The sequence below is a fragment of the Chrysoperla carnea genome, chromosome 1, assembly GCF_905475395.1.
Source record: "Chrysoperla carnea chromosome 1, inChrCarn1.1, whole genome shotgun sequence".
NCBI lineage: Eukaryota > Metazoa > Arthropoda > Insecta > Neuroptera > Chrysopidae > Chrysoperla > Chrysoperla carnea.
The window spans coordinates 127,845,134-127,872,476 of NC_058337.1; the positions used below are offsets into that span (position 1 = coordinate 127,845,134).

General features: G+C 31.6%; 1 protein-coding gene across 1 annotated transcript; it reads right to left on the reverse strand.

The window, feature by feature from the left end:
* Positions 1-174: 174 nt before the first annotated feature.
* On the reverse strand, positions 175-26,816 carry LOC123290951 (vacuolar protein sorting-associated protein 13). Its single transcript, XM_044871339.1, has 35 exons — positions 26,620-26,816; positions 26,460-26,546; positions 25,082-25,282; positions 24,788-25,005; positions 24,480-24,618; positions 23,213-23,332; positions 22,740-23,005; positions 22,421-22,625; positions 22,042-22,282; positions 20,963-21,214; positions 19,923-20,075; positions 19,634-19,808; positions 19,114-19,401; positions 18,037-18,193; positions 17,095-17,688; positions 14,149-14,396; positions 13,764-13,922; positions 12,537-12,804; positions 10,960-12,402; positions 9,861-10,741; positions 9,018-9,179; positions 8,370-8,648; positions 7,799-8,023; positions 7,516-7,731; positions 5,604-5,810; positions 4,909-5,193; positions 4,680-4,828; positions 4,237-4,611; positions 3,062-3,444; positions 2,796-2,971; positions 2,452-2,720; positions 1,847-2,042; positions 1,376-1,785; positions 1,060-1,309; positions 175-632 (listed from the first exon to the last, which is right to left on the reverse strand). Exons 1-35 carry the CDS (start codon positions 26,717-26,719, stop codon positions 393-395), a joined length of 10,017 nt encoding a protein of 3,338 aa, XP_044727274.1. The 5' UTR covers positions 26,720-26,816; the 3' UTR covers positions 175-392.
* Between the last annotated feature and the right edge of the window lie 527 nt (positions 26,817-27,343).

Sequence of the window (27,343 nt, forward strand, 5' to 3'; positions counted from 1 at the left end):
ACTTTTAATTGAAAATAGTGATTGAATATCACATTTTGACTTTATGACTTGACATGATTAATCAAAATTTGAACTTCTTCGTTCTTTAGAATGATTCCTGCACACGAGCCTGGTTTATTTGGTAGTGGTAACTTTAAAGATAATCAGGGTGGGAAATATTCTTGTAATTTTTTGTACTAAATAATCTGGTTCGAATTGTTTTCGTTTTGTCACGTAAAATGAAAAAAAAAACTCGTAGCCCTTTACCAAAAATAATCGATAATAATCAAAGAAAAATTTATAAAAAGTGCGTATATTAATATATTGATTAAGTGATTTTTTGATTAATTTTATTTAAAAAAAAAGGGTTATCCTTAAAGGACTAAATACTTAGAATAGAAAACTTAAACGGTTTAAATACTAGGTCTATTAAGACTTGATTGAGAAGCAGACATAAGATTGTTAAAAATACTATCGATTTTTATGATTAATAATTCACGTAATTTTTCATCATGTATTGGAATAAATTTGTTGTTTGAATTTGAACCAAATAGATTGAATTTTTTCTTTTGTTCTAGAATTATTACTTGCATACCAACATCGTTGATTTTTGGTGCTTCTTGTAATTCATGCCATGTATAAGACCAATCCACCTATAAACAACACAAAAAATTTGATTTTGTCGATAAACATGTTCGAAGATTCTATTAGGCAATTGGTATATTGAATAAAAAATAATAATAATAAATTGTAGTATTTTATTTCAATTCTTTAACATAAATAAAAAGGAACTTCGATTAGGAAACTTTTTTAAAAGCTGTGTATAAAATATAAAAAAGAATTCACAGATTACAAACGTTTTGGCGCACCCTATACAATTATTAACTTAAGTTATTACATTACACGAAGTGATACGAAAATTTGTTCTTCGAGCGTTTTCGATTCTCTTTCGAAAAGTTTTTTAAAACTGCATGTAACTTTCAAGTTATTAAGAAAAAATATCAAATAAAAATAGTTTGGTTATAAAACTTATATGCGATCTTTCCTTTTTTGTAGATAATAAAAAAAAAAAATAATTACCTGCCATCCACCGAATATATCGTTATGTGTAATATAAGCGATACGTTTATCGGTGAGTAAAAGAATTTCCTTTCGTTGTATGATCCATACATGATAAACATACACATCTGTATTCGAATATTTCCCCTTTTCCAATTCCATTAATAATTTATTACCTTCAGCTTCGACAAAGCAATATGGTGTTAGTCTTCTATCATTCGAAATAAATCGTGGTGCACGTAATCGTCCTGTTTCTTCACCTTCAGCACATCTGTAACGGAAATTCACAATCAGTGATATGATTCCCAGGTTCCCACAGTTTCATAAAAAAATATACCTTTTCACAGCTTCTAAAGATCCGCTAGCAAAATCTACAACACCAGCTGTTGGACGAGCAACCAAACCGATTGCACCTTTACCCAAACCTTTAAAGAAACCTTCTACACCTTGTTCTTTAGCACCAGAGATTGGTTTTGAAAATACACCAGTGACACCATCAAAAACTCCCATAACTAGACCTTTTCCACTACGAGCTAAACCTTCTTGTAAATTGGCCGGTCTTTTATTGATTTGTTCTCTACGACGTTTTTGGAAATCTTCATCGAATGATAAAGCAGCAATACCTTTACCCATGGCACCAGTAATACGGGAAACAGCACCAGCTGCGCCCCCAACAGTATGGCCGAATAAACTACGTACACCTAATACTAAACCTTCAGCGAATTCACCAGGTCCTTGAATAGCACCCTATAAACAAGTGATACTTTATTATAAATTTATTCTTGTGTTTGTTATAATAATAATTTACCTGGAATGGCTCGTAGAATAAATCTTCAACACCTTTACTGATTCCAAGGACCAAACCATATGGATTACCAATAACATCTAAACCAAGTACCAAGACATATGCTTGTTTTACCAATTGACCCACATAATGTTGTGTGGCTTCAGAAATTAATTGTTTTTGAGTATAAAACATGAAATTCCTTTCAAAATATGCCAATCTGTTGATCAAAAACAAAAATGGCTTTATTAAAAGTAATATTAAAAGTTAGCGTTCTCTGCGTTGTTGACTCAAAAGGAATATATTTTTGATGGTATTAGAGGACAGCTCGAACTACCCGGAGTGTACCAGAGCGAATGGCAGTTTTAAGATTCTTTTATCGTTCGTAATACAATACTTCATGATGAACTTCATTATCGGTGGCGTGCCCAAAATATTATATCGCGTGCTATTGGTTCGCCACCCCTGCCATAGGCTCTGTTATTTTTCTTTTAATTATTTGCAACCGCTTTGGTCAGTAAAGTCGCTTGCCAAACTTACACTTTCGAATATAAAGATTTTGGAAATGCATAGGGAGAGGACATGATTCTTATTAAGTTTTATAAGAATCAATAATAAACTAAGATTACCTGAAAACGACATCGTGCATATCTGTAAGTGTAACTCCAATACCTTGGAGGACAACACTCAGAAATTCTGGAATTGCTGATTGATTTGCAGTACTGTCGCTTGAAGCCGACGAAGTTGATCCCGTTTGTAATGAAAAACTGATATGAATTTTCAATGGTGAAAAATGTAACAAATCGTAAAAATTCTTTTGATCTTGTAACGATAACGTCGATACATGTGAATGTAATGGTTGATCAACTAGTTTTAAATCTGTTTGGAAATACTCCAACTAGAAAAAGAAAATAAAACAAAAAAAGGATTTTAAAAATTTATTTTCCATCAAAGGTCCAATGAAAATGCTTACAGTTTCAGCTTCAGATGGATCTTTTCCTTGTATACATTCAAGAATGGCATTAACGAAGCCTAAATCAACTTTAACGTGAAATTCTTGAATTAAAAGCTTAAAATATTTGAACTGTTGAACAGGACTATGTTTCATGATACGTTGTACAACACTTAATTCAGCGAATGGCTTCAATGCTAAAGCAAACAAATACCGATCAAACAAAAATTATTTTTTACTTTTAATACACTTTAAAATGAAAAGTTAAGAAAATTTAAATTCCTTACCGGTATCAGCTGCAACACTTTTCGGTGGCGGTATTGGTGCTAACACCACCGGGAATATACAATCATACAATTGATTATCAATTTGTAAACGATTAATTTTTGCATGTAATTGTAATTGATGCTCTGATGTTTTTAATTGCATCCAAAATCCAGTTTGGAATGTACGACGTAAACGACGTTTATTTGGTTTTAAAATCATCTCCGTATAAAAATCAACTTCTAATTTTGGTCCAAGTGTTACTATTGAGTTTTTCACGGTTGTATTTAAACTTAATTGTTGTAAATGATGTTGATATGCTGCTTCGATTAAAAGGCAATCATGTTGTGATAACGGTTTGAAACGTGTTGATGATAGTTTGGCTGTTTCCCATAATATTCCCGAACTTGAAAAACATGAAAATATTTATTAAAACAAGCACAATAAATTACTAAAATCTATTGTGTTTACAAAAAACTGTTTAAATTTAAACCAAAAGTTGTTTATCTTGGAGAAAAGGACATTTTTGTCTATAAATTTAATTATCAACAAGTGAAATTTACAAAATTTAAAAAATCCCCAATCCCTTCTTTTCTTTTCTTTTCATAGATGGACCTTCAAACAAAAAATCAAAATAGGTTCATTCGTTTAGGTGCTACAATGCCACAATTAGCCACACAAATAGACATCTCAAAATGGTACCATCCCTCTTTTTGTGTCGGGTTTTAAAAATACGTTACTCATGAGGTAAATTAAGACTTGAGACTAGAATTTTTTATAAATTATAAATGAGAACTCTAGGATATTTCAGTCATAGTGCAGTCCGCACCAAATTAGCAAAGAGTAACATTCATAACAAGAGTAATCACGACTAGCTAATTCTTACTAATCTTTCTGATGATGACTACTTGGTAGTCGAAATACGTATTTATAAAATACAAAAAACTGATCTAGAAAATTGGGGCAAAAATCAAAGTTAACTAGAATTTTTGGTTTTTTTGGACACTTAACAAGAAAGTAAGAACTATTGCTTCACCCGTTTAAGAGTTACGGTGCCACAGACAGACAAGCACACACACATCACCCCTCTTTTTGCGTCGGGTGTTGAAAATAATCTTACTGATGAGGTAAATTAGGATTTGAGACTATAATTTTTTGGATTTTTTTGAAAACTTAGCAAAAAAGATATTTTATTTACCTTGCAATTCCCAAATACATAACATCTTTTCGTAAAATATTATTAACCAATGACAAACCGACACCATGTAAAGATATATTAATCTCTTGACTAATTGGTTCATATTTGCCAGCTGTTTGTGCATTTTGTGCGATATTCTGTTGATCCGTAAATAATAGAACACGTTGTAAACCATCCAAAAACGAGACCCAATAAACTAAAACTTTCTGATTCAAATCCGGATCGTTCACAAAGAATTCACCAATACCATCTTGTCGTAAATCATTTTCTATTTCCATTTTTGCTGGTTGAATATATTCTGATGCACATTGAAGAATTCGTTTACTTGATGGATTTTCCCAAGTATATAAGATACAATTATATGATTCCAAATTTCTTGAAAAGAAAATTTATAAAAATAGGTGTAGGTTTTTTGATCTTAAATAGAATCTTTAAAATATTACCTCACATTAACCGATTCTTTTTCCCAATATTTAATGGGATACTTTGTATGATTTATTATCAAACCCGGTGCTGATCCAGCTTCATATCTTGAAAATGTGATATATCTAGCACCTTCATTTATTTGGATATCAACATTAACTCCACCATACTAAAACGTATTTAATATTTTTAATATTTATATATAGGAAGTGTGTTTGCCTTTAGAAGTAACTGCCTGAAATATTTTACCTTGTTAGGCAATTTTAATAAAGTTGCATGAACTTCAGATATTAAAAATGGTGCTGATGTCTCTTGTGTCCCAATAATTCGTATACGTAATAATTTATCATCTTTGGAACCTTTTGGCCATAATGGTGTACAACTATTTTCTTCAACAGTAATCCATTTATCACCAGGACGATCAATTTCTTGTGTTTCAATTGCAAACGGTGCGTTATTGATTAAAATATAAAGTGGTGTAAACACAATTTGTTTTGTTAATCCATTGTATGTCAATTGATTTTGAACTCCAATCTATTCAAACAGAATAAAAATATCATTAGAGAAACAAAATGGATGCAATTGAAATTTCTTAGTGGAACTATAATCACTACATAGTATAAAACAAAATCGCTTCCCGCTGTATGCCTGTCCCTATGTATGCTTAGATCTTAAAAACTACGCAACGGATTTTGATGCGGTTTTTTTAATAGATAGAGATTCAAGAGATCTGACGCCGTCGAATTAATTCACATTTCGATTTTTTTTACTAATCTGCCCCAACTTGTGCATTCCTATATTAAGGACTAATATTTGATGGAGGTACTTAGTAAGGTGCAAACATTCCCTCCCCACATAAGTTAATCTAACGCGCTCGAGCCCCTTTCTATAAATCCTCTCATGGGCTCCCCTACTAAAAGTATTGATCGAAGAATTATTCTTACCTGATAATTAACGCCATTATATTTACATGTAACAACACCAGACGATCCAGCAACATCAATTGAAAATTTATTCGACCATTCACCATTTTCAACACGAATCGATGCTTTTTTCTTGCCAAAAAAGTTCTTTGAATTGAATGAAAACAAAATCGGTCCTTTAAAATTTTCCGGATGATACAATACATTCAATGAATCTTCTGAATTATTCTGTAAAATTTCAATATAGATTAGAACGTTAAACCATTATTTGATCTATTTTCGCCATTGACATCCCTCCTAAACATCAATTTTGATATTTCTTTATTTTCTACAGAAGAATAAAATCAAACACCAGTTAGTTACAGGTTTTTGATATAAAGTATCAAAATCATGCTTAACATTTAATTTCATTTTCTTTTTCAATGTCCAATTGCGGCAATTTTGATTTTAGAACATGAAAAATTCCCGAACACCTGTTAGAAGTAAATCACAGCGATATAGACATTGAATAAAATATTGCTTTTAAAAAGCGCGCTATACTAAAAATAAAATGTGGTAATCTAAAAGCCAAAATGATTTGGAAAAACATAAAATTTATCATCGGGAAATTTTAATCTAAAAGCTTAATTAAAATTTTTAATGAATCAATTTATCGTAGTAGAAAGCTGCGTAACACATGAAAGCAGTTCTAAAAATGTTTTATAATTAGTTCAGTGCTGATCTATAAACAATAATTGATTGAATTAGACCAAAAAAATTCATAGATTTAAATAAATTATTTCTTAGAAGGAATAAAGTAAAATTTTTTTGGACAATTTCATCAAAAAAACAAAAATTTCTATACAATCAAACAAAAATTTTGGGTTTTGAATTAAAAACAAATAAACAAAATTATCATATAACACTTTCTACCTTTGATGGACTTGAAGATTCAGTAGAAGAAGACTTTTCTAATTTCTTAGATTTCTGAAACGGGGAACAAAACATGCACCAACATTGGGTCTTGAATATATTTTATTAATTGAAATTATTTTATAGTTAAAATAAAACTAGGGCCGTGCACATGAAACACACCTTTCCGAAAGTGTTCGAAATTGGAATACGTCGTTGGAATTGCTTTCCTTTTACATATTAAATGGGCCTCAATTAAAACTTAAAACTGAACTGGATACTCAATTTAACTTAGAATTAAAAATAACGCCTACAATATGTTTTAATTTTCCTAGAGATTAAAAAATTTCTCAAATTTTAATTGAAATTGTAGTAAAAGTAGTTTAATGTGTGAAACTAAATGTAAAAAGAAAGCAATAAGAATTTATTTGTATATCTACGGGGAGAAAGGAGACTTATTCTGCCTAAATATTAGCATCATATTGTGTAGTTTAAATAAAAGTATAACTCCCTGTTCATAAAGAATAAGAAACGTAAACACGCCCACAGGGCGTTTGCCTAGGAGGATCCAAATATAGACTAACAAGATAAATAAATATATGACTTTAAAACTCATATAGTTTGTACAGGTTCATTTAAGTACCATTTTTAAAATACGTCCGATATTTTAGACCCCCCCCCCTTTCGCCACGCTGTGTTACATTTTCTGCAATCCCCAAATAACAAAATATAACTTCAGAATTATTAGACTCCCCTACAAATAACTCCTCAGACCCCTGAGTAACATTGTGTCACGTTAAGCAAAACCCTTCTCCCTGTTTACGAGTCTTTTTCTGAGCTTCTGTAACAAAATTCCTTTCGAGTTTCCACTTATCACTTTCAACCCAAAAGTACATAGCTATGATCAAATAATTTCCAAGCAAGTGCTTATCAATTCGCTTTTCTTGAAAATGAGTGAAGGAAGAATGGATACAATCGTTAGAAATCCTGAAAATTCTTATGATATTTTGTCTAATTTAGAAAATAAAGTTTGAATACTTACTCTGTAAGTCAACATCATTTCAGTTTTATTAATCATCCAGAATGGACAATACAACGCCAACAAAATGGATCCTTGATGGAACGATTTATGAACACCTAAATCCAATGTCATTTTTAACGTACTGTCATATGAATCGAATGCCCATACAGAAAATTCGGGGGAATTATTTTGTATTTTACGTTTACAAGACCAAGTTTTCTCCAAATAATTATCCAGCTATTTAAAAAAATAATCATGTATGAGATGATCAAATTTAAAATGATTATTAAAAAATTACACTTACTCGAATAACAACTTCGTTAACATCCGGTTCGACGGTTGGTAATAACATAACATGTCCCGGTTCAATAACTGTTTCTTCAATTGATCCCGATATACATAATACGATTGCAAATGGAAGACAATTACGGAATGATACAGTTGGGCGCAAATGTACGTTATAACATACGCTGATCATTGTATGTTTGGATGTTGTTTCATTGTAAACTTGTTCAATTTCGCCCATGGCCTAGAAAAATTAATATAATCTGCTAGAAACGATTTATAACATCTTCCTCGGGGACTCTAGATTTATAGAGCTACATTTCTATTGAGAAGTTGGTGTCTCAGACGCTCTTTAATCGTTCGTCCATCGCGTGATAAGCGTGGCGCCGCATTTCAAAGTTATTTTAAAATTATTAAATAACTATGAAGTCAGCTTAAAGTCAGTATCATGATTTTTTACGCACCTTAACAAATTTCTGTATGTTGTTTCTCAAAAATTTGAAGCAATTTTTTCATTTTAATCTCATTTTAAATGAATTTTATTCCTACTTTCCAATTTAAAAAGAAGCAAAAGAAAAGCAATTACTTACCCTAATAAAGAAACTATTTTTGGAAGTTTTATTATCTTTTGGACGGCATTCTAACAATTTAACCATAGCTAAATTTAATTGTAAATCTTTCCATATAAATGGTGTATTTGATATTGTATAACCACGTAATCCAAAGAATATTTCACTTGTCGGTGAATAAACCGCATTTAAAGGTAAATTTAAGTTACCTTGTGCGCTAATTGTATCAATTAGTTCAACACTTTTACCATTCTCATTCATATAAAATACGTCGAGAGCATGGTCGAAATGATTATGAACCTTGAAACGAAGAAAAATATAAAAATATAAAATAAAGAACGTATATCTAAGTTTTTTTCACCTGTTGCTTAAGTCTAGCTAAAAAAATTATGAAGATAATTTTAGAAAAAATCCTGGATAGAATCCTAGAATGTTTGGGTTCGAAACCTTGGATCTATCAATACTGGGAGCAACCCCAGCGGAACTGGGATTTAAAACAGCAATTCTTACCCGGAGACGTCTTACCTTCGGGTGACAGGTTATTTTTGAGTGCACAAAAGACCCCTTGGTCTTAGTGCTAGGTATCCATTTGCGGCACCCCTCTTATGTATTATTATTATTATTATTAGTAAAGCCCCGGTGAATAAAATGACCAATAAGGATACTCACTTGAACAATACTTCGTAAACAGACCGTTGTACAACCATTTATTATTTTTATATCAGAAATAATGCCCCATTTTGAGGTAGGATCTTTTTCCATTGTTAAGGGGAAATAACGTTTATCGGCTCGACTTATTGGTAAATCAATTGTGTTACGTGCTCCATTTACCTGTAAAACAAAAATAAAAACACATTATTTAAAAAAATCGAAAAAAAGACCCAAGAGTAAAAACGGAACATTTACAGCTCCTTTTGTCTCGGGGGTTAAAAAGAAAGGGTACAATTTTTACCACATTTTTATTTAAATCGAAAAAGGTGACGGAATATAAAAGCTTTTTGAAATTGAGACATCCAACAATAGACAAAGAAAAAAAGCACTAAAAACTGGTCAGCAAAAATAACTCCCGAGGTGCCTGGTATTCAGGACAAGCAGTATAGACCTTTATAACTTGGAGTTTACGAAAATAGGTAACGTAGTTCGTCGAAACTCGTTCCTAGAGGTTATTCGGAGCCGTTGAACACGAATAACACTACGAAAATGGCTCCCGAGATACCTAGTGCTCACGGCGGGCGAAAGAGGGACATCCAGGGACGAAATTGTAGTGATATTCAAGTTCAGTGGCCCCAGAAACCCCCGAGTAAAAAAATTAGACATATTTCCATCGATATTTAGTTTCCAATTTTCTCAGTTTTTCATTTCTCTCTCATCACTTTTGTTCACAAAGTTTGTACGCCCTAACGAGACCGACAAGATCGAAAGTTCATTGCTTTATTTCTTCGACTACAAGCAGAGCGAAATTATAAGTGTTCCGTCTTTGCCATTTAGAAATAAAATCCTAAAAATACATACCTGAAGATGAACAATTTTCGGTAATCCTTCATCTTCTTTTTGTTCAATTGTTTTAATACATTTAGACTCGGTAAACTTTTTGATATCTTCAATCTCTCTTAATTCCAACGAAACTTTACCACCAAAACCAATTTGAACTTGACGACAATTTGGACTGTCACAAACCATAAACGCAGTACCTTCTATATTTAACACTAAATCAACTCCTGTATCATTTATAACACTATACGGAGCCGAATCAACATTCCATACCATATCATCATGTATCTGAATAGCGTTTGAGAACGCCTTACTCAAATTATTAATCACTTCGAAACATGTTTTTGATATTGTAATTTCCAAGTTGTCCTTTGATTCGATTAAAATACACTGTTGTGACGTTTGATACAAATTTGTATCTTCATCAATACGATCTTCATCGTTTAAATCTAAAGGATTTAATGGTGATTGTAAATCGTTGTTTTTAATTTGCATTTCGAATTTAATCTCCCATGGTTCAGTTTTTCGTGTGATTCCATCTGTTGAGTACTCTTTTGGTTCGATCAACGGTTCCCAAACAGCTAATATACTATTATAGTAGTTTATCTGTAATGATAGTGAACAATCGACGTACATTTGAGAACTCCAATTACCAATCATTCCACTAAGTTTTGTTTCTAATAAAATCATGGGTAGTGTTTGATTCCCTACACCAGCTTCTAAGGTCACTACAATCGACGGAACATTCAATATACACATTTCATTACGTTTTATTTTATTTGCATTTTGTAGGGGATCATCACTGATATCTTTCATCCATTCTTCAGATATTTCTTCGGCTTCTTCAGCACGTAAATACCAAAAATCATTATCTTTGAAAATTAATGGATCCCATAAATTACCTTAAACAGAATATTGATATAAGTACGTCATTTTTACGGATGCGACTTCAGACGATGTTTCGTAAATCGCATGCAAAATTATCAAACGTTCCAGGTATAATAAGCCCAAATACAATTTAAAATTTGCTAGAGGAGAGTATATACACCAAAATTTTCGCACCACCTTTAGGAAAATAAATTTTAAATAGATAAATTGAAATAAAAATTGATTAACTTACCCAAATCACGTTCTGTATGTTTATTTTGCTCAACTTTTTCACTTTTAACTGTTGTTAACGCATTCAAAGTACGATTAACCAATTCAATCGTGGCTGGCGATACACTTAAATGCACATCTGTTACAATAACATCCACATGTAAACCCTGTGTAACATCATCTCCAGCTGGTGTTGAACCCGCTATACTCAAACAAACCGGTTTCAAAATTGAATGTAAAACATTTTTCTGTTGATTCCGTCGTGAAAATTTACATGTATACAAAGTTAAATCTTTCATCGAACCATTAATCACTTGATGATTTTCACCCGACAAACGTGCTTTCATGTTAATCTCACAATTTAACACAATTGCATTTACATTTTTACTTAACGTTGATTCAACAAAAATGATATCCGGTTGTTCTACACGAATATTTACGGTCATAGTTTTTGTGTTCGAAGGAGGTGGTGGTTGTTGCGATACGGGAGTTGGTTTAATTTCTTTGGTGGTTGTCGCTGTGGCAGTTGTTAAATGTTGTACATGAGATTGATGTTCTTCGTTATGTTCTAGGTCTAAGTCGGGGGTGAAAAATTGTAATAGGAGCATTAAATAATCAACAGCCATGATTAATTCGAAACTAAATACACGTAAATCAACAAACATGTGTTCCCCTTGTTGTTGATAAGTTAAATCAAGCATTCCCTTCGGTTGATTTTGTAAATAATTCATAAGTAAACGTTCGTTATGTACGTTTCGTTTTAATAGACGTCGTATTGAATCATCATCGTTTGTTTCCTTACGAATATCATCTAATGAACAATCCACGAGGACAATCGAAGCGATTATCGTTTGATCATGTAAAATACGACCTTTAATCGATAGCACACTCATAATAAATTGTGCTAAACCATTTTCACGTTCAATTGAATCGATACTTGAATTACATTTGGCGTTAAATAAACTAATATCGAGAGTGTGTAAAGTGAATTTAAATTGGAGGAATACATTTGATGTTTTTGATGTTTTATGTATTTCACTTTCACTGACCAACGTTTGAGAAACATCTTTCTCAATAATTGTTTTCACTGAAACTTGTTGTTGAATTTTTGGTGGAGGTTTTGCTGGTACATTTTTCGGTTCTTCTTTTGTGAATTCATCACCCTCCGTTAAATTGTTACTTAAGATTAACATTAATGTTTTATAATCAGTTGTGCTTAAATTTAATTGTACTTTCTCCAAACGACCAAATATATCGATATCAGGCATTAAAATTTTGCTATTAGGCGTTAAATTACGTTGTACGGTTAATTGTATGTTGGTTGGTGATAAGATGCTACATTCATTCATGTTTGAATAATCATTGGCGTCGTTAATATGAATACGACTAATTTGAATATTTTCTAAACTTATACGTAATTCTTCGACCAGGATATGGTGTTGTTCTTGGCCTTCTTCAGTTTCATCTAGAACAAAATATTCAATGAAAATTAGAGAAAAAAGCAATTAATTAGCTTCAATCATTATGAGACGAGTTCTATGGAATTATATCTATGTCGTTTTAGAGACTTATAATGGAATCGCTAAATGAATTACCTACCTTCATTTTTCGTATCACCATCTTCAACTTTCGTGTAAGTATCTGTAATTTTATTTGATAACGTCAACACACCCATATCGATTAATAGAGCATTTAACGATTTCGAATGGATTGGTACAATTATATCAGGTGCTTTTATTATTACATTTAATTTCATTCGTAAAGATTTTTCCAATGCATTTTGCACATTCTGTTTGGCTTGTTCAGCTGCTGCTGCAGATGCTTCAAAAATTGCTTGTTCAGCTTCTTGGAAATTACTTAAAAATCTCTTTATAACAAAAAAAAAAAGAAAGTTAAATGAAATAATTTATAAAATGATTAATTTTTAACACATTCACTGCGGGCCTAATTTATTATATTCTCACCACCATCACTATATAGTCCGAAATAACCGAACTAAGCACTACGCCATGATGGCGAAAAGCAAACGATGCCATCATGGCACAACCCGCAGTGAACGCGTTAAATAATCTATTATTATTTAATGATTGTACAGAAAACTGCGTCCTAGTTTATTTCATTTGACTAAACATATTTTAAGATTGAGTTCAAATTGCTAGAATACTTACCGCGAAAGATATGTTTAGAGCTAACTTGGACGCAATTATTTGTGCACAGATTTATTAATAGATAAAGAAAAGGATAAAGTACTAACTAGGGAGCTGGTGGTAGAAACTTAAGGATCTTATCGTGTGACAGACGTTTATTCTTGAGACGTAAAGACGCTGATAGTTGTTTTCTTATAGTTAACAAAGAAAATACAGTTCTTTGAATTTATGATTTAATCGTGTCCCCTAAAATTTATAAAATTATAAAAAAAAAATAACAAAAAACGATATCTGCCATTTTCAATCGAGTAACATTGAAATTCCTGGCATTGAATAACACAGTCAGACTGATCTGGGTACCGGGCCACTCAAGCGTTAAAAGGAATGAAGTTATCTTTCCTGGGAGAAATCGCGGCGAAGAAGCCGGGGACTTTCGTCTGGCCTCGACAGAATTCTATAGTTGCATCTGCTTAAAATAGCATTTCTTACCCGGGTCATCTCCTTAGTGTAGGTGCTAGGGACCCATTTGCGATAGATTTATAATTTTTTTCGATATAACAAAATATAACGGAGGCAGATACGTTTTCTTCGTCAACACAACGATAAAATAATGTACCTTAGTTATCGCCAGCTCTGTAATTAGTCGTTTGAGCAATTTAATCCAATATTTTTTTCTTACCAATTGTGAAGCAACAAACCAATTTAAAAATACTAATCGTATAGCACCAACACGAACATTAATCGATAAATCTAAATCCGTATCAGTTTCATATTCAATATCTTTCGTATAATAAATAACTGATAAATTTAATGTTTCATCACCAATTGTCGTTAAAATCTATAAATAAAGAAGAGAAAATTGTTTTCAACAAAATTTTTGTTTAGGCTTATTATCAGGCTTTTGTATTTTAACATTTAGTACGTCACGAACATAGCATACTATGCCTACATAACGTTTGTAATCTGTGAATTCTTTTTTATATTTTGTCTTATTTATGATAAAGAATTGAAATAAAATACACAAATTGTATTTATTTTTTTTCGATAAAATTATACCTACTGACCTGTGAATGAATATTCAATGGATTTGGATCTATAATTGAAATATTTTTCAACGCTGCAGAAACTTGGATTATTGATTTTTTCATATCGACATTCAAATATAATCCAGATATAGCAAATGTTGATAATTTTCGTATAGAATTTTGTAATGTTACGTTCACTTCACCCAATTGTGCATCGATTTTCAATAAAGTTGTTTCGATACGACGTACGTTATGTGATTTCTTTTTACGCTGACGACGTTTTAAACCTACATACCAAAAAATAAAATCACAAAAAAGTTTATAAGAGGAGCTCTAGGCCTTCTCTAGGCATTTGGTTTTGGTAGATTATTTCGATGGTTCATTTTTTTCGTCGGGCCAAAATTTATCATAGTTTTTTTTAGAACTGACAGACGTATGCAGTTAGCTCTTTAATTAAACAATTAAAATAGCTTTAATTTTCGATAATCATGCAGAAACAGCCTTTTAGGCACTAATATCCTACAATTTCAGCTCAAAAATAGCCTAAGAATGCCTTACTAAAATGACTAATGACAACATGAAGGTTATAGAACAGGAGAAAGATCGTAGTAGAGTGAAATTACGCCTTGTGTATGGATTAAAAGTTCGAGCAACGAAACTTGGGGGTTTTTCTTTTCACATCAAAATAAGTATTTTTTGAAATTTTTTACTTTCCCGGAGTGGTGCAACATGTTTAAAAAACAAAATGGCGTCAAAAATGAAATTTTTTTCAGAAATTTTATCATTTTTATTTTATATTCGCAAAAGGAGGCATCGGTGCATATCCAAATTTGGTAGGTTTGTAGTCCATGTTAAGAACTACTCCTCATAATTTTTTGGTGGGGTTTCGTCCCTTCCCCTCCCAGTTATATATATATGTATACATACATATGGTAAAACAGTTCATTTGACTATAACTTGAAAAATATTCGATTGATTTTAATGAAACTAATATCAATAGTAGGTTTTATTACTTACAACTTTCGGTTAAAATTTTAGCGAAATCCGTTAAATAGTTCGGCCAAAATTTCCAATTTAGGAAATTGTTTAAAATGGCTGCCATTTTATGCCATTTTGTCCTACGAGGTTAAATTTTTTTTTAAATTGTAGCATTTTTTATTATCTTTTGATTTTATAATAAGTGGCTTACCCGTAAAATGACTCCTTGATCCATATTTTTGCGAAAAACGGAAAATTTAGCACTTTCTGGAAATCATTGTTTGGGGGGTGTATGGACTGGCTTTGGGGGGTGTTTTTTGCTTTGGCATGAGAAAACTATTTTTAAAAGAGGTCTATATGGTTTAAAGCAAAATTTTTAAGTTTTAACCCTCGCGCTGTAAGGGGGAAGGGGTGTATGAAATAATTGTGTCTTAAAAGATTTTAAAAAGAGGTCAAAATAGTTTAAAATGCTAAAGTAACCCAAAATTTTAGATGCTTTTATTAATATAGCACTTTTTACAACATCCTCCCCTTCCCCTCCCGCTTTCATATTTTTTTCAAATTCAAAATTTTTATGACGTATAAAGGGGTTTTTGGGGTCGCTGATCTTAGCCACTTATTATAAAATCAAAAGATAATAAAAAATGCTACAATTTAAAAAAAAATTTAACCTCGTAGGACAAAATGGCATAAAATGGCAGCCATTTTAAACAATTTCCTAAATTGGAAATTTTGGCCGAACTATTTAACGGATTTCGCTAAAATTTTAACCGAAAGTTGTAAGTAATAAAACCTACTATTGATATTAGTTTCATTAAAATCAATCGAATATTTTTCAAGTTATAGTCAAATGAACTGTTTTACCATATGTATGTATACATATATATATAACTGGGAGGGGAAGGGACGAAACCCACCAAAAAATTATGAGGAGTAGTTCTTAACATGGACTACAAACCTACCAAATTTGGATATGCACCGATGCCTCCTTTTGCGAATATAAAATAAAAATGATAAAATTTCTGAACAAAATTTCATTTTTGACGCCATTTTGTTTTTTAAACATGTTGCACCATTCCGGGAAAGTAAAAAATTTCAAAAAATACTTATTTTGATGTGAAAAGAAAAACCCCAAAGTTTCGTTGCTCGAACTTTTAATCCATATAACAGCCTTTTTTTGCTTAGATTTACTCCAGTATCGTTATGTACTAAAGCATTAGCGCACCTGTCCCTAAAAATTTGTAGAATTTATAGTTCATTTTTAAGCCACCAGCCGCGCTGTCATCAAGAAGTAGTATCTGTGAAGTTAGCTGTTGTTGTTAGCATAATGTACAAATTGATATATCATTTGAAATTAGCTCACAACAGCCCGCTTTTATTGATACTACCTAGCGGTCGCAGCGCCTCACTTATTTTATCCATATTTCGGGGACAATATTTTCTATAGCGATCGTTCTCCTGCCTATATGCTTCATGAATGACAAAGTCAACAATTTACTATTTTCGGAATGTCATTTCGGAATGTCACTGTGACTTCTAGAAGTAGAGGAAAATGAGAAGATAAATTATCTAATAACGGAAAGAAGCATGGATAGATTCTTACAAATTTCTTAAGGCTAGTCTAGCACCTAGACCAGCGATACAAATTTCATAAGGCTGGTCTAGCACCTACACCAGCGTTTCTCGTGGCGATATCGCCCCCTTGTAGATGTTAGAAAGCTACAGTGAGGAGGTAAAGCTAATTTTTAATCTAATATTAATATATTTGCACACATTAAAACATAAAATATTGTATGTATGTAGGTTTCATTGTCCTACATACAGGCCTTACAAGTGGGATCATCAGAAACCCCCTTGTCATAAAGGAGCTAATTCAACCGACATTGCCCTGTTAAGAATCCCATCACTTTTCTCAACTGAGCGGGAAGACAATAATCAAATATCTCAAGTTTTCTTGTATAATATTTTGTGTCCTCCTAATTTAAAACTGCAAATTTTAAACATTACCTTGCTTTATATTCATTTCAATATTTTCATTAATAGTTGCCAACACATTTTCACGCTTTACATGTGATAAAGTCTTATATTCAACCGTTTCATCTGAATCCGATGGCGGAACATAAAATATTCGATTCATCTCTTGCTGTATCACGTTCATAAATTTCAGTGCTTCTTTAATACCATCCAAATGCAAAATCACCATTATCTTATGTAACTCAACAAATAAAATTTGCTCACAATGTTGATATTTTGTTGCAAATTCTGGTGATTTTTTATCAACCGTTGAGAATGTTACAGAAAATAGATAATCAAAATCTTCTTCATTAAGAGTTTTTGCATCGTCATCATCCCCACGTGGTGTAGTTAACACATTCACGATCTCATTTTGGAGGAAATGCTTATAATTGATACCACCCAGACGTGCAACAATATCTTGATTGAATGTTTGTTTAGTCATTTCAAATTCCATTCCAATTATTGAAAATTGAAATTTCTTTTTGGATTCTCCAAATTTAATTGCTCCATCGTTCGCTTCCAGCTTTTCTTTGATACAATGCAATTCAACTTCTGCATGATGTTTTGATAATATTAAATCGATCCCTACAATACATTATAAAAACAAATTACCCTCAATTTGTGTTATAGAATTTTTCTTAAAAACTCTGCTTTTAGGGAAAAAATATTTCTTATAAATCTTGTTAAGCATAAAGTTTTGTAACGTTCTGTATATTTTGATTGTTCCAAATCTTTCGCACTTTTAAAAAAGACAATTTTAAAATAAAATTTTCCGCAGTTTTTTAGAAATTATTCAAAAACTACGCATTTTAGGGAAAAAGCATTCCAAAGTCAACAACTTTTATTAGAAGTATTTTTTCCCTAAAATGATCCCTTTGACAAATAACCGTGGATTTCAGACCAAACACCTGCTTTAAAATAAAAAATAGTTACGTTTTGCAATAAAAGAGACTTCTATTTCAGTAAGTTGTATCAAGTCATCAGTAGTTTCCTTTTTTATTTCGTAAGACGTTTTTATTATATTATTTGTAACAAATTGCGAAGCCATAGTTGGTATAGTAGACAAACTTGACGCAATTGAAGTTGCAGCCTAAAAACAAATTTATAATTTCATCTATGTATTCCTATTTTTCAAGGTAGTAGATCTGGGGTCAGGCGTAGTATTTGAAAGTCTTCTTCCCTTTACCTTTTATATGTCGAAATATTACGTTTTTTCGCAGTTTTTATGTCTTTGATCGTCGGTACAGTCCCTCCAAATAAGGCTATAGAGTTGAAAGTAAGTTTTTTGCTTGATTTAGTATCATGGCTGTGCCTTTTGAGAATAGAAACTTCTAAGCCTCTCAACCTCCTTTTTCATATCACAAAATCAAATTTTACGCAGTTTTGTTTGAAGAAATTTCAAGTTTTTGACGAAAGACAAAAATTCCATTTGAATATATAGGATCTAATAGCAAGAAACATTAAAAGAGGAGGAAATGTGACTTTAGTGATGAAGTTGAGTTTTTTTCTATTTCTGAGATAGAAGTCTTCGGCTAATTGTAAGTAGAAGAAAGCCGCCTTGCTAGTAGTATCTCAAGTTTAGACACGCCTTGCTAACAGTCTCTCAAGTTTAGACACGCCTTGCTAACAGTCTCTTAAGTTTAGACACGCCTTGTTAACAGTCTCTAAAAATGACAGTCAAATACTACACCCAATGTTGCCAGATTTTCCGTTAAAACGGTAGATCTACCGTGTTTTGTAGATTATACCGTTTATATTTAGTGGCGCATTTATAATAATGAAGAATTATGCTAAGACACTACCTTTCGCATTTCGACGAATAATTTTTGTAATTTTATGGCATTAATTTTGAGAATTATGAATTTTTAATTCCAATAATAATTCAAATTTAAGTAAAAATACAGTCTTCCGTTTTTTAAAGGTACCATCTACTGTTTTTTGTTCGAAATGGTCTGGCAACACTGACCATGCCTAACCCAATATCTAGTTTAGTAATAAATAATGACTTACAGTTACTTGTTGGTCAGATTCTTCTTGACTTACAGGTAATGGTATACTGTTAGCTAATGCAATTATCATTAGTAACTGAAAGTCTGATGCGCTTATTTGAACGGTCGGAATTTCTCCAGACACTTTGATTTTAGGCAAACGTGGGTCATCTGTGATTAAACATCGACCGATATTTATTTTTAATGATGTGGATTCAATTAAATGTAAATTTGTTTCGATGTCTGCTAATTCAACGTTACCACTTTCCAATTCTTCCGTTAATTTTGCACTAGGTAACGAGAAAATTACCTGAAAAAATTTATTATGTAAAAATTATAACATAATAAAATTCAGAGCGGATTTAGATTCAATGTCGCCCTAGACCCCGTCTGATATGGCGTCTTATTTGCTTTTTGTGGTAGTGATTATTGAAATTAAGGATCTAATTTTCAAATATCTTTGTAATACTATCCCCCGTTACCCCCTTTTAATTTTATAATTTACTGCAATTTTAGTTATAATTTGAAGAAATAAAATTTACCTGAAAATTATTTAGACTTAAAATATATTGCTCATAGCTGTACTTTTGCATTTCAGTAAAAAGATCTTCATCTGAAATATTCTCCAGTTTTCTACTTTGAATATCACGATATCCTTCTGATTCTGGCGTTTCCAATTTCAATTCACCTAAATTTGCAATTAATACAGGTTCATTTCTGAAATGAAACATTAATTTATTAAGAAGCTTTTTTTTTGTCAAGTATTGTAATCGTAAAAAGCTGCGAACACAACTTTTTTTGTTTCTTGTCTTTTGATTTTGCTCAACTTACCCCGTATAAAATCCACCATAAGGTATGACAATATATGGACTAGCAATATTGATATTGATATCGAGTTTTGTATGTTGCTCAATTGCGTACTGCATTCCGAATAATGATTTTTCTTTTAAATCTTGCATTTTCATGTTTGTTACAGCTGATATACTGAAAAATTTTTCAGTATTTTTTATTTTAATGGCTTGATAAAACACTTACAAGGGAAAGTTGTTTAAATATTTTATGGCTCCACACCTCTATGAAACGAACATCAAATTGGAAGAGAAAAATAGAACTCTCAAACGATCATAACAGGAGCGTAACACGATATGTATGACTGACTTTTTGAACTAGAGTATTCAATTTTGTATGATGATTTCCGTGACATTTGGGTCGACGAAGTTCAACTTTGTCGAAAACGAATTGCTGGACAGGACGTCATTAATTCACTCGAAGAACTCGATATTTGCAATGAAAATGCGTTTCCAAATATCTACCAAAAACTTCGCGTTCTGGCAGTTTTGGCTGTGACTACAGCGACGAATGAACGCTCTTTTTCAACTTTGAATCGTCTCAAACCATATCTTAGATCGAAATGTCTGAAGATCTACTAAAATATTTAGTCTCGCTCAATATACATCGCGGTATAGATATGCGCACAGAGTTTTAGAATAGTGACTGAATATCACACTTTTTTTCCTTTTACAAATGGTTTTGAATTTTCGATTTCAATAACAACACATCGAATCTTAGAGTAAATTGAAGTAGTGTATATTCAAGATCACTTTTTTCTCTCTAAATGAATCCTGTTAAGAGTTAAAAACTAGTAATATTGATAAAAAACTAAAAAGTGTCAGGTTTTTATTTTTGCAATAGTTGTGTTTTGCTAAATATAAAATAATAGATGGTGGAAGTTTTAATAGTTTTTGAAATAGGGGGCGAAGTCGAAACGTATACATGACGAAATTAGAAGTTTCGAAATTAGAAAAAATGTACAATACAACAAACATTATAACATATATTTTAAAAATTATAAAAAATAAAAAACAACTTACTAATCCAGTGAAACATCTTTTGGTTTTTCAAAAATTTTCGTAACATTAATAATTGTTTTTGCATCATAAACAATTTGTATTGGACACGACTTAAATGAAATCCGTTGACCGCAATCACCATGTAATGGATTCGTTTCAAATTGAAAATCCATCAATGATGAATCATTTACTTGCCTGGATGATACTAATATTGGACGAATATCATTTTGTTTACTACCATACACAGTAAATGCATCAACTTTAGCAGCTAATCTATAAAGAAAATGAATTCGATAAAATATTTATTTAATTTTCAAAAAGTTTATAGTATAAGAACTGGGCAACGTCACGGAAAATTTGATTTCAGGTCGGTTCGATTTCGGATATTTATATTATTATTGATATTAGGTAGGGATGAAGAACGTCTAGCGTCTGATAGCGACTACGTTTATTGCGTTAAGATCTTCTTAAGCGATATCAGATCTTCAGAACGTCTCCGATTGTACGTAGACCATAAATCTTGTAGTACCACTAAAGTGCATTCCTCCCTCCATCTAAGATTGGCCTTTTTGAAGGTATTCTCATTCAGGAGCACCTTGCAGTTCGCAAACACAATTCCCGGATACCTATTGATGCTTGTGAGCAGCCTTGTGCCATTTCCAGCAAGCTCGTCTACTTTACGATTCCTTGGAATGTCCTTGTGCCCTGATACTCATATCAGGTTTACATTCATTTATTCTGCCAGCTCATTTAAGGACTTTCAGAAGTCCTGTGCTATCAATGAGTTTAGAAAGATCGAGTTGAAGGATTTTATCGCTGCTTGGCTGTCGGGGAGGATAATAATAATAATCAATCATTTGAGTATAGCTGTAATTCGATTACGATCGAGTTTAATAATCAAAGAATGTGATTTTAATTTGCCAGGCAGAAATTTGGTTGCTTTGCTAACCCTCATCTTACGTTAGTCAAGTCTCTCAAATGCAAAACATACATCATCCCTATCTAATTTAAATATGAAAAGAAATAGCTAACATTCAGCCGTCTTAAAATTTACTCTCGAACACTTTGCTTTCGTACTATTAATATTTCCGAAATCTTACTTGAATGCATCAGCTCTTGGTCGACGCTGTACTTGACATTTAACACCTTTTAAGTGAGCACTAAGTACACGTTTCTCGTCTCCATTACGAATTTCCACGACAAGTCCATGTAATGCAAATGCAGAAACCATGTCCACATATTCTTTAGGAAATTCTATTGGTACATTACTATCTGTGTAATCAATAGCTTGATATAATTTCTTCTTTTCTTCGGGTGTCATGGCTTTTTCGAATTGTTTTACTGTAAAAGAAAAATACGCTCATATAGTTTTGTAAAATTTTGTTTTCTAATTTCAAACTATTACAAAATATTTATGGTCACATCTCGATATCTTCAGTAATTTTAACTGGTAGAACAGTGTACAAAAAAAAAACTTACTAATATCATTAGATGACGAATCCTCAGTTTTATTTTTTGAACCGCCAAACCAACCACCAAACCAAGATTTTTCGGCGGCTTCTTGTTTAGCAATTTCTATTTGATTAGCCACTTCAATTTCTACTTGTTGGCGTGCGACTACAATGTTGAACAAATCTAACTTGTCTTCGAAATATTGACATCTAACTGTTAAATCAGCCGGTACCTAAATTTAAAAAAAAAAACTATTATTGAACTCAAAAATCAAGATCTTAGAGGCACAAAGACAAAATATTGATTTTAGGGTGGCCCCAAGAAAAAGCTTTCAAATTTCTTATACCTTTTTCAACAACATTTTTTCTTTATAAACGGCAGCATAATCCTTGCACATTTTTCGATAATTCATAACATGATCGATGTTCCAATTCTGTCTACGTCGTCGTACTTCAAATTCTAAAACAGAATTGTACGCAAAACGCCACCATTCTTTAGCATGACCTTTAAATGGTACAGCTGGTCGATATTTTCGATACATAGCACCACGTTTCATTCGTTCCATGGAGCCCATAAATAATACAATGCATTGATATTGTGGTTCATTTATGGCTAGAATAGAAAAGATTTTCGAATGTAATCAAGTTTTTCCTTCTGGAAATACATAGTTGTTCAGTAAGATGCCACCCATTTACATGGTAGTATCTGCATTATATTTAATTTTCTATTGTTGAAAATTGTAGATCAGACTAACTTTAGAAGAGAGAATGGAGGGTAATATCTTACTGAATAACCGAACCCTGTAGATTCGATATTTACCAATTTGTAATGTTTTCATTTCTATATTTAATAATATTTTTGGAAGTATAAATTTGGGATCATCATTTTCTGGTTTTGGATGTAATCTTAAACGTGCATCCGAGCATATTGGACCCAAAACTGAAAAAAGTATGCAAATTTTAAAATAATGTTACAACTGTCAAGAAAACTATCAATAAATTTCGAAAATATTCAGTAAAAGTTTCTAATAGACCCGAGTCAGAGGCGGATTAATCTAAGACAAAGTAGGCACGTAACCACAGGCGTGAGGTTACAAAGGGGGGCGGGCGTATGTGAAAGTTTTTAAATAAACATAAAATTAATTGTGTAAGAAAGTTTGCAAGAAATTCCAGTCCGTTGATATTGACATTTGTACAGTTTATTCAAATGTATGACACATTAATTCATATAATTTCTGCAGAACGGGGAAAATATTAATTAAAATGAACAGCAAGCCTCAGCACTCTCAATAGTTAAAGAATATGAAAAGGGTACAAAGAGAGCAAGGAAGAGAAACTGCACAGCCGATGAATCTGCCGAAGCAATTACTTCTTCATTATCTGGTCGGAAAAACTTGTGGTTGAACTTCAAAAAGGCGAAAATTGTACAGAATTTTTAACAATATATTTTCGTTTTTAAAAAATTTGATCAATTTAAACACTGAAGAAATTCAAAATAGAGTAGGTACTTTAGTAACGATGTATTTTGGTGATTTAGAAAAGTGCTTTTTTGATTAATTCATCCATTTGCGTTCTTATTTAACAACGATAACTCGAGCCGAACAACCGAACAACCTATTTAAAGGTCCAAAGAAATAAATAACTTGAAACTAAAAAATTAAAGAAAAAGCTTTATTGATAGATTTTTGTTACGGAGGTCGGCTATGCCTAATTTTTGAGAACTGCTTACAGACGCATAATTTCTTAATACGCCTCTGATTCAGTATTGTGATTGTTTGTGACATGGTCAAAGATCACGAAATACGATTTTTCACAAATATCGTGAATACAGAGAATTTTTCGAAGAAAGATTCTCCAAATTGAGTCAGAGAATTGAAAATTTGTTAGTTTCACAAAAGTGTGTTTTGATAATGTCAAATTCACAGGTCCGCTTCCCACCCTATTTATAAATATTTCAAGTTTTAAAAAAAAATGAAAAGGATTTCAATAATCAGCCTCCAATGAAGTACTCACGAATTTTCTTATCTCTTTATATTTTTCTGAATGCGGTTAGAATAGAACACCCTATATTCAAATAGAAAACTTACTATATTTAAAATTTGGTGGGGTTTCGGTACTCGATACAATAGTTTCTTCAAGTTTTTCACAGATATTTTCAAACGACTGTGTAGAATAAATTTCTGTTGGTGTATTCCAATACACTGCAAGACTCTCTAATTGCAGAACCTATAATTTGTAAAGTTAGATCATTATTGACTGTATCAACCTTATTAAAAATAGAAAAAACTCCATTCAAATGAAATGCAAAAATAGAGCTTTTACCAAATTTTTAGAACTATTTGATCGTTATGTCTTTTGCATTTAATTTGTGCGGAATTCTTAAATTGATTTATACCTTAAAAATATGTGCAACATCGCCTGTACTGATTTTTTGAATCCAATTTTCGTCTGTTGATACCACAGTTAAACTGCTTAAGGTGGCACCCATCGAATAGATTTGTGCATCGGATTTATCCTCGTATCGGATATGAATATCACGTATACGAATTTGAACATTTTTTATAATATTTGTTGTTAATTTTTCAACAAAGGTATCATTGGTTTGCTTTGGATCTGTGAAATACATTTTTTTTTTATTTCAAGATTAATCTCGATTTTGGAAATAAGAAAAGGTTAATTATTAACTTACTTGCAGCTTCACGTTGTTTTTGTTTTTGCTCTTCAACGCGCGTTAATTCAGCTTGTTTCGCTTCTCTAGCCCATCGTTCCTCTTTTTCAGAATTATAAACAATGTCTGTATTTGGTACAGCCAATAAGAATAATCTTTCAATTTCTATTTCAACCGGGGCACTATACAAATTCTTCCACGGTATTTTCAAAACAAGTTTACCTATAAAAATATGAATACAACGAGCTTATTTACGACCTACGGCTCTTATAAATCTATTTTTTACTATTTCAAATGGGCCAGAGTTAGAAATTGGTCTAATAGCAGGGGCGGATTCATGCGTAGGCAAAGTAAGCCTGTGCCTACGGCGGCAAAAAATTCGTTTCAATTATTAAAAATTTTTGTTTAAAAAAAAAGAAAAAAAGTGAATTTTTTTCAATTTTGTGTGAAACAATCATTTGAAAAAGTCGCAACTTCCCTTAAACTATATCTAGTCACTATGTTCGCGAATGTCACTTTCCTGGAAGTTTTAGAACGTTTCTCAGAAATACTATAACCTAACCTTCCGTCTTGTTTTGGTCAACTGTACCATGTCAGAGACTGTACTGAAGTATTTTAATCGTTTAAAACGAGTGATGGTAGACAACGACTAAGCGGGTATCAGTACTCTAAATTAAGAAAAGAGAAAGAAGGGAAATTTAAAAAAGATGTTGATCAAATCACCGTCCCCGTTCAAGAAGAAACGGATTCAGAGTAACGTTTTTTTTTCTTATTCAATTTTCAACCAGAATTGCTACATCTGAAGTCTCATTTTGCAACTCTCGATCCAAAAGTGAAACCAACCAATCCTGTTTCACTAGGCGAATGGTTGCGCGAACAAAACTTGCATCAGGTGTATCCGATGATCGATATCGCTGTTAGAATGTGTACTTGCACTGCAGTAGCAAATTGTACTGCGGAACGTTCATTTTCATACTTGAAACGTATCAAAACTTATTTGCGTTCCACGATGAAAGAGAACAGACTAAATTCTTTATAATGTGTATTGAAGTTGAAACTTTGCTACAAGTTGATCTGAACAAAATCATCGATACATTTGCTGTTAAAAAAGTCCGGTGTAAAAATGTACATTGAAATAATTGAAAAATGAATTGTTTTTTTGTTTTGTAAACCTTACGTATGATTAAAAAGTTATTTCATTTATTATATTAAATATTTTTCAATTTTCAAATAAATAAAACAGATTTTTGTTTATAAAAAAAGGCGGCACCTTGATGCCTGCCTATGGGCGGCAAATTCGTAAATCCGCCCCTGTCTAATAGAATAGCCTACTTTTCTAGTAATAATTGGTTTTTTGGAAGATTTTAAGAGAAAGTTATATTATTACGCAGATACATACCTAATTGTCCATATATGGTCTTAACCGGCAGATCAAGTTCAGCTAAAGCATTTTGTTTAAGTATTAAATTTCTTAAAACAACATCCCCTTAAAAAAAATTAGGAAAAGTTAGGTAAAAAAAAACTACCTAAAAATAATGGATAATGTTATGAATAGTTACCGCCCCATATTCCAATTTTTAATTGTGTACTATCCAAATTTTCTACATAATCACCAAGAAACCGATTTAATAATTCGGCCACAACTGATTCGAAAACCATATTGTTTTCGATTTAAATTTCGCCAAATTTATGTTATGTTCAATTTATAACAACATGGTGAGAAATTTTGACAAGTTATTATAAGCGATGACATCAATCGTTCGACACCAATTTTAAAGAAATTTGTAAATAACCCAAAAAAAAAATTGATTTGACCTTTTGCTTGTTTAAAAAAAAAAATTTAGCACAAAATCGATATTTTACTATCAAAATACAAAACTTTTTTCAGTAGTATACAAGTTTTTATATTGATAAGATAAAAATTTATTTGTATATTTATGTTTTTTTTTTAATGTTAATTAGTGTTAATTAGCGCAACTGGAAATTAAAATACATTCATTTAATTATTAATTCATTTCTTTATAATATTTTTTTAATTTAGAAAATTAAAATTTTTCTTGAATTCATCACCACGATGTGATAAATTCTAATGTAAATTTATAAATACATAAGGAATTGATTCAAATTTTTAAGGTGTAACTTTGCATGTTTTTTTTTTCTATTTTTGAAATTTTAAAAATTTTCTTATCACAATATGGAAAATTGATAAAGGAAGTTTCTTATCACAATATGGAAAATTGATAAAGTAAAATCCTTTGGTAAAATCGTAATTTTCGTATTTAC

What these genes read in the sequence shown, in the direction of transcription:
- LOC123290951 (XM_044871339.1), bottom strand. Translation starts at nt 26,719, where the DNA reads ATGGTTTTCGAATCAGTTGTGGCCGAATTATTAAATCGGTTTCTTGGT. An exon ending in AAAGATGTTTCACTGGATTA is followed by an intron (nt 20,076 to 20,962) that starts GTAAGTTGTTTT and finishes AAAATTTTTCAG; the next exon opens with TATATCAGCTGTAACAAACA. An exon ending in GTTTACGAAGTATTGTTCAA is followed by an intron (nt 8,649 to 9,017) that starts GTGAGTATCCTT and finishes CTTCGTTTCAAG; the next exon opens with GTTCATAATCATTTCGACCA.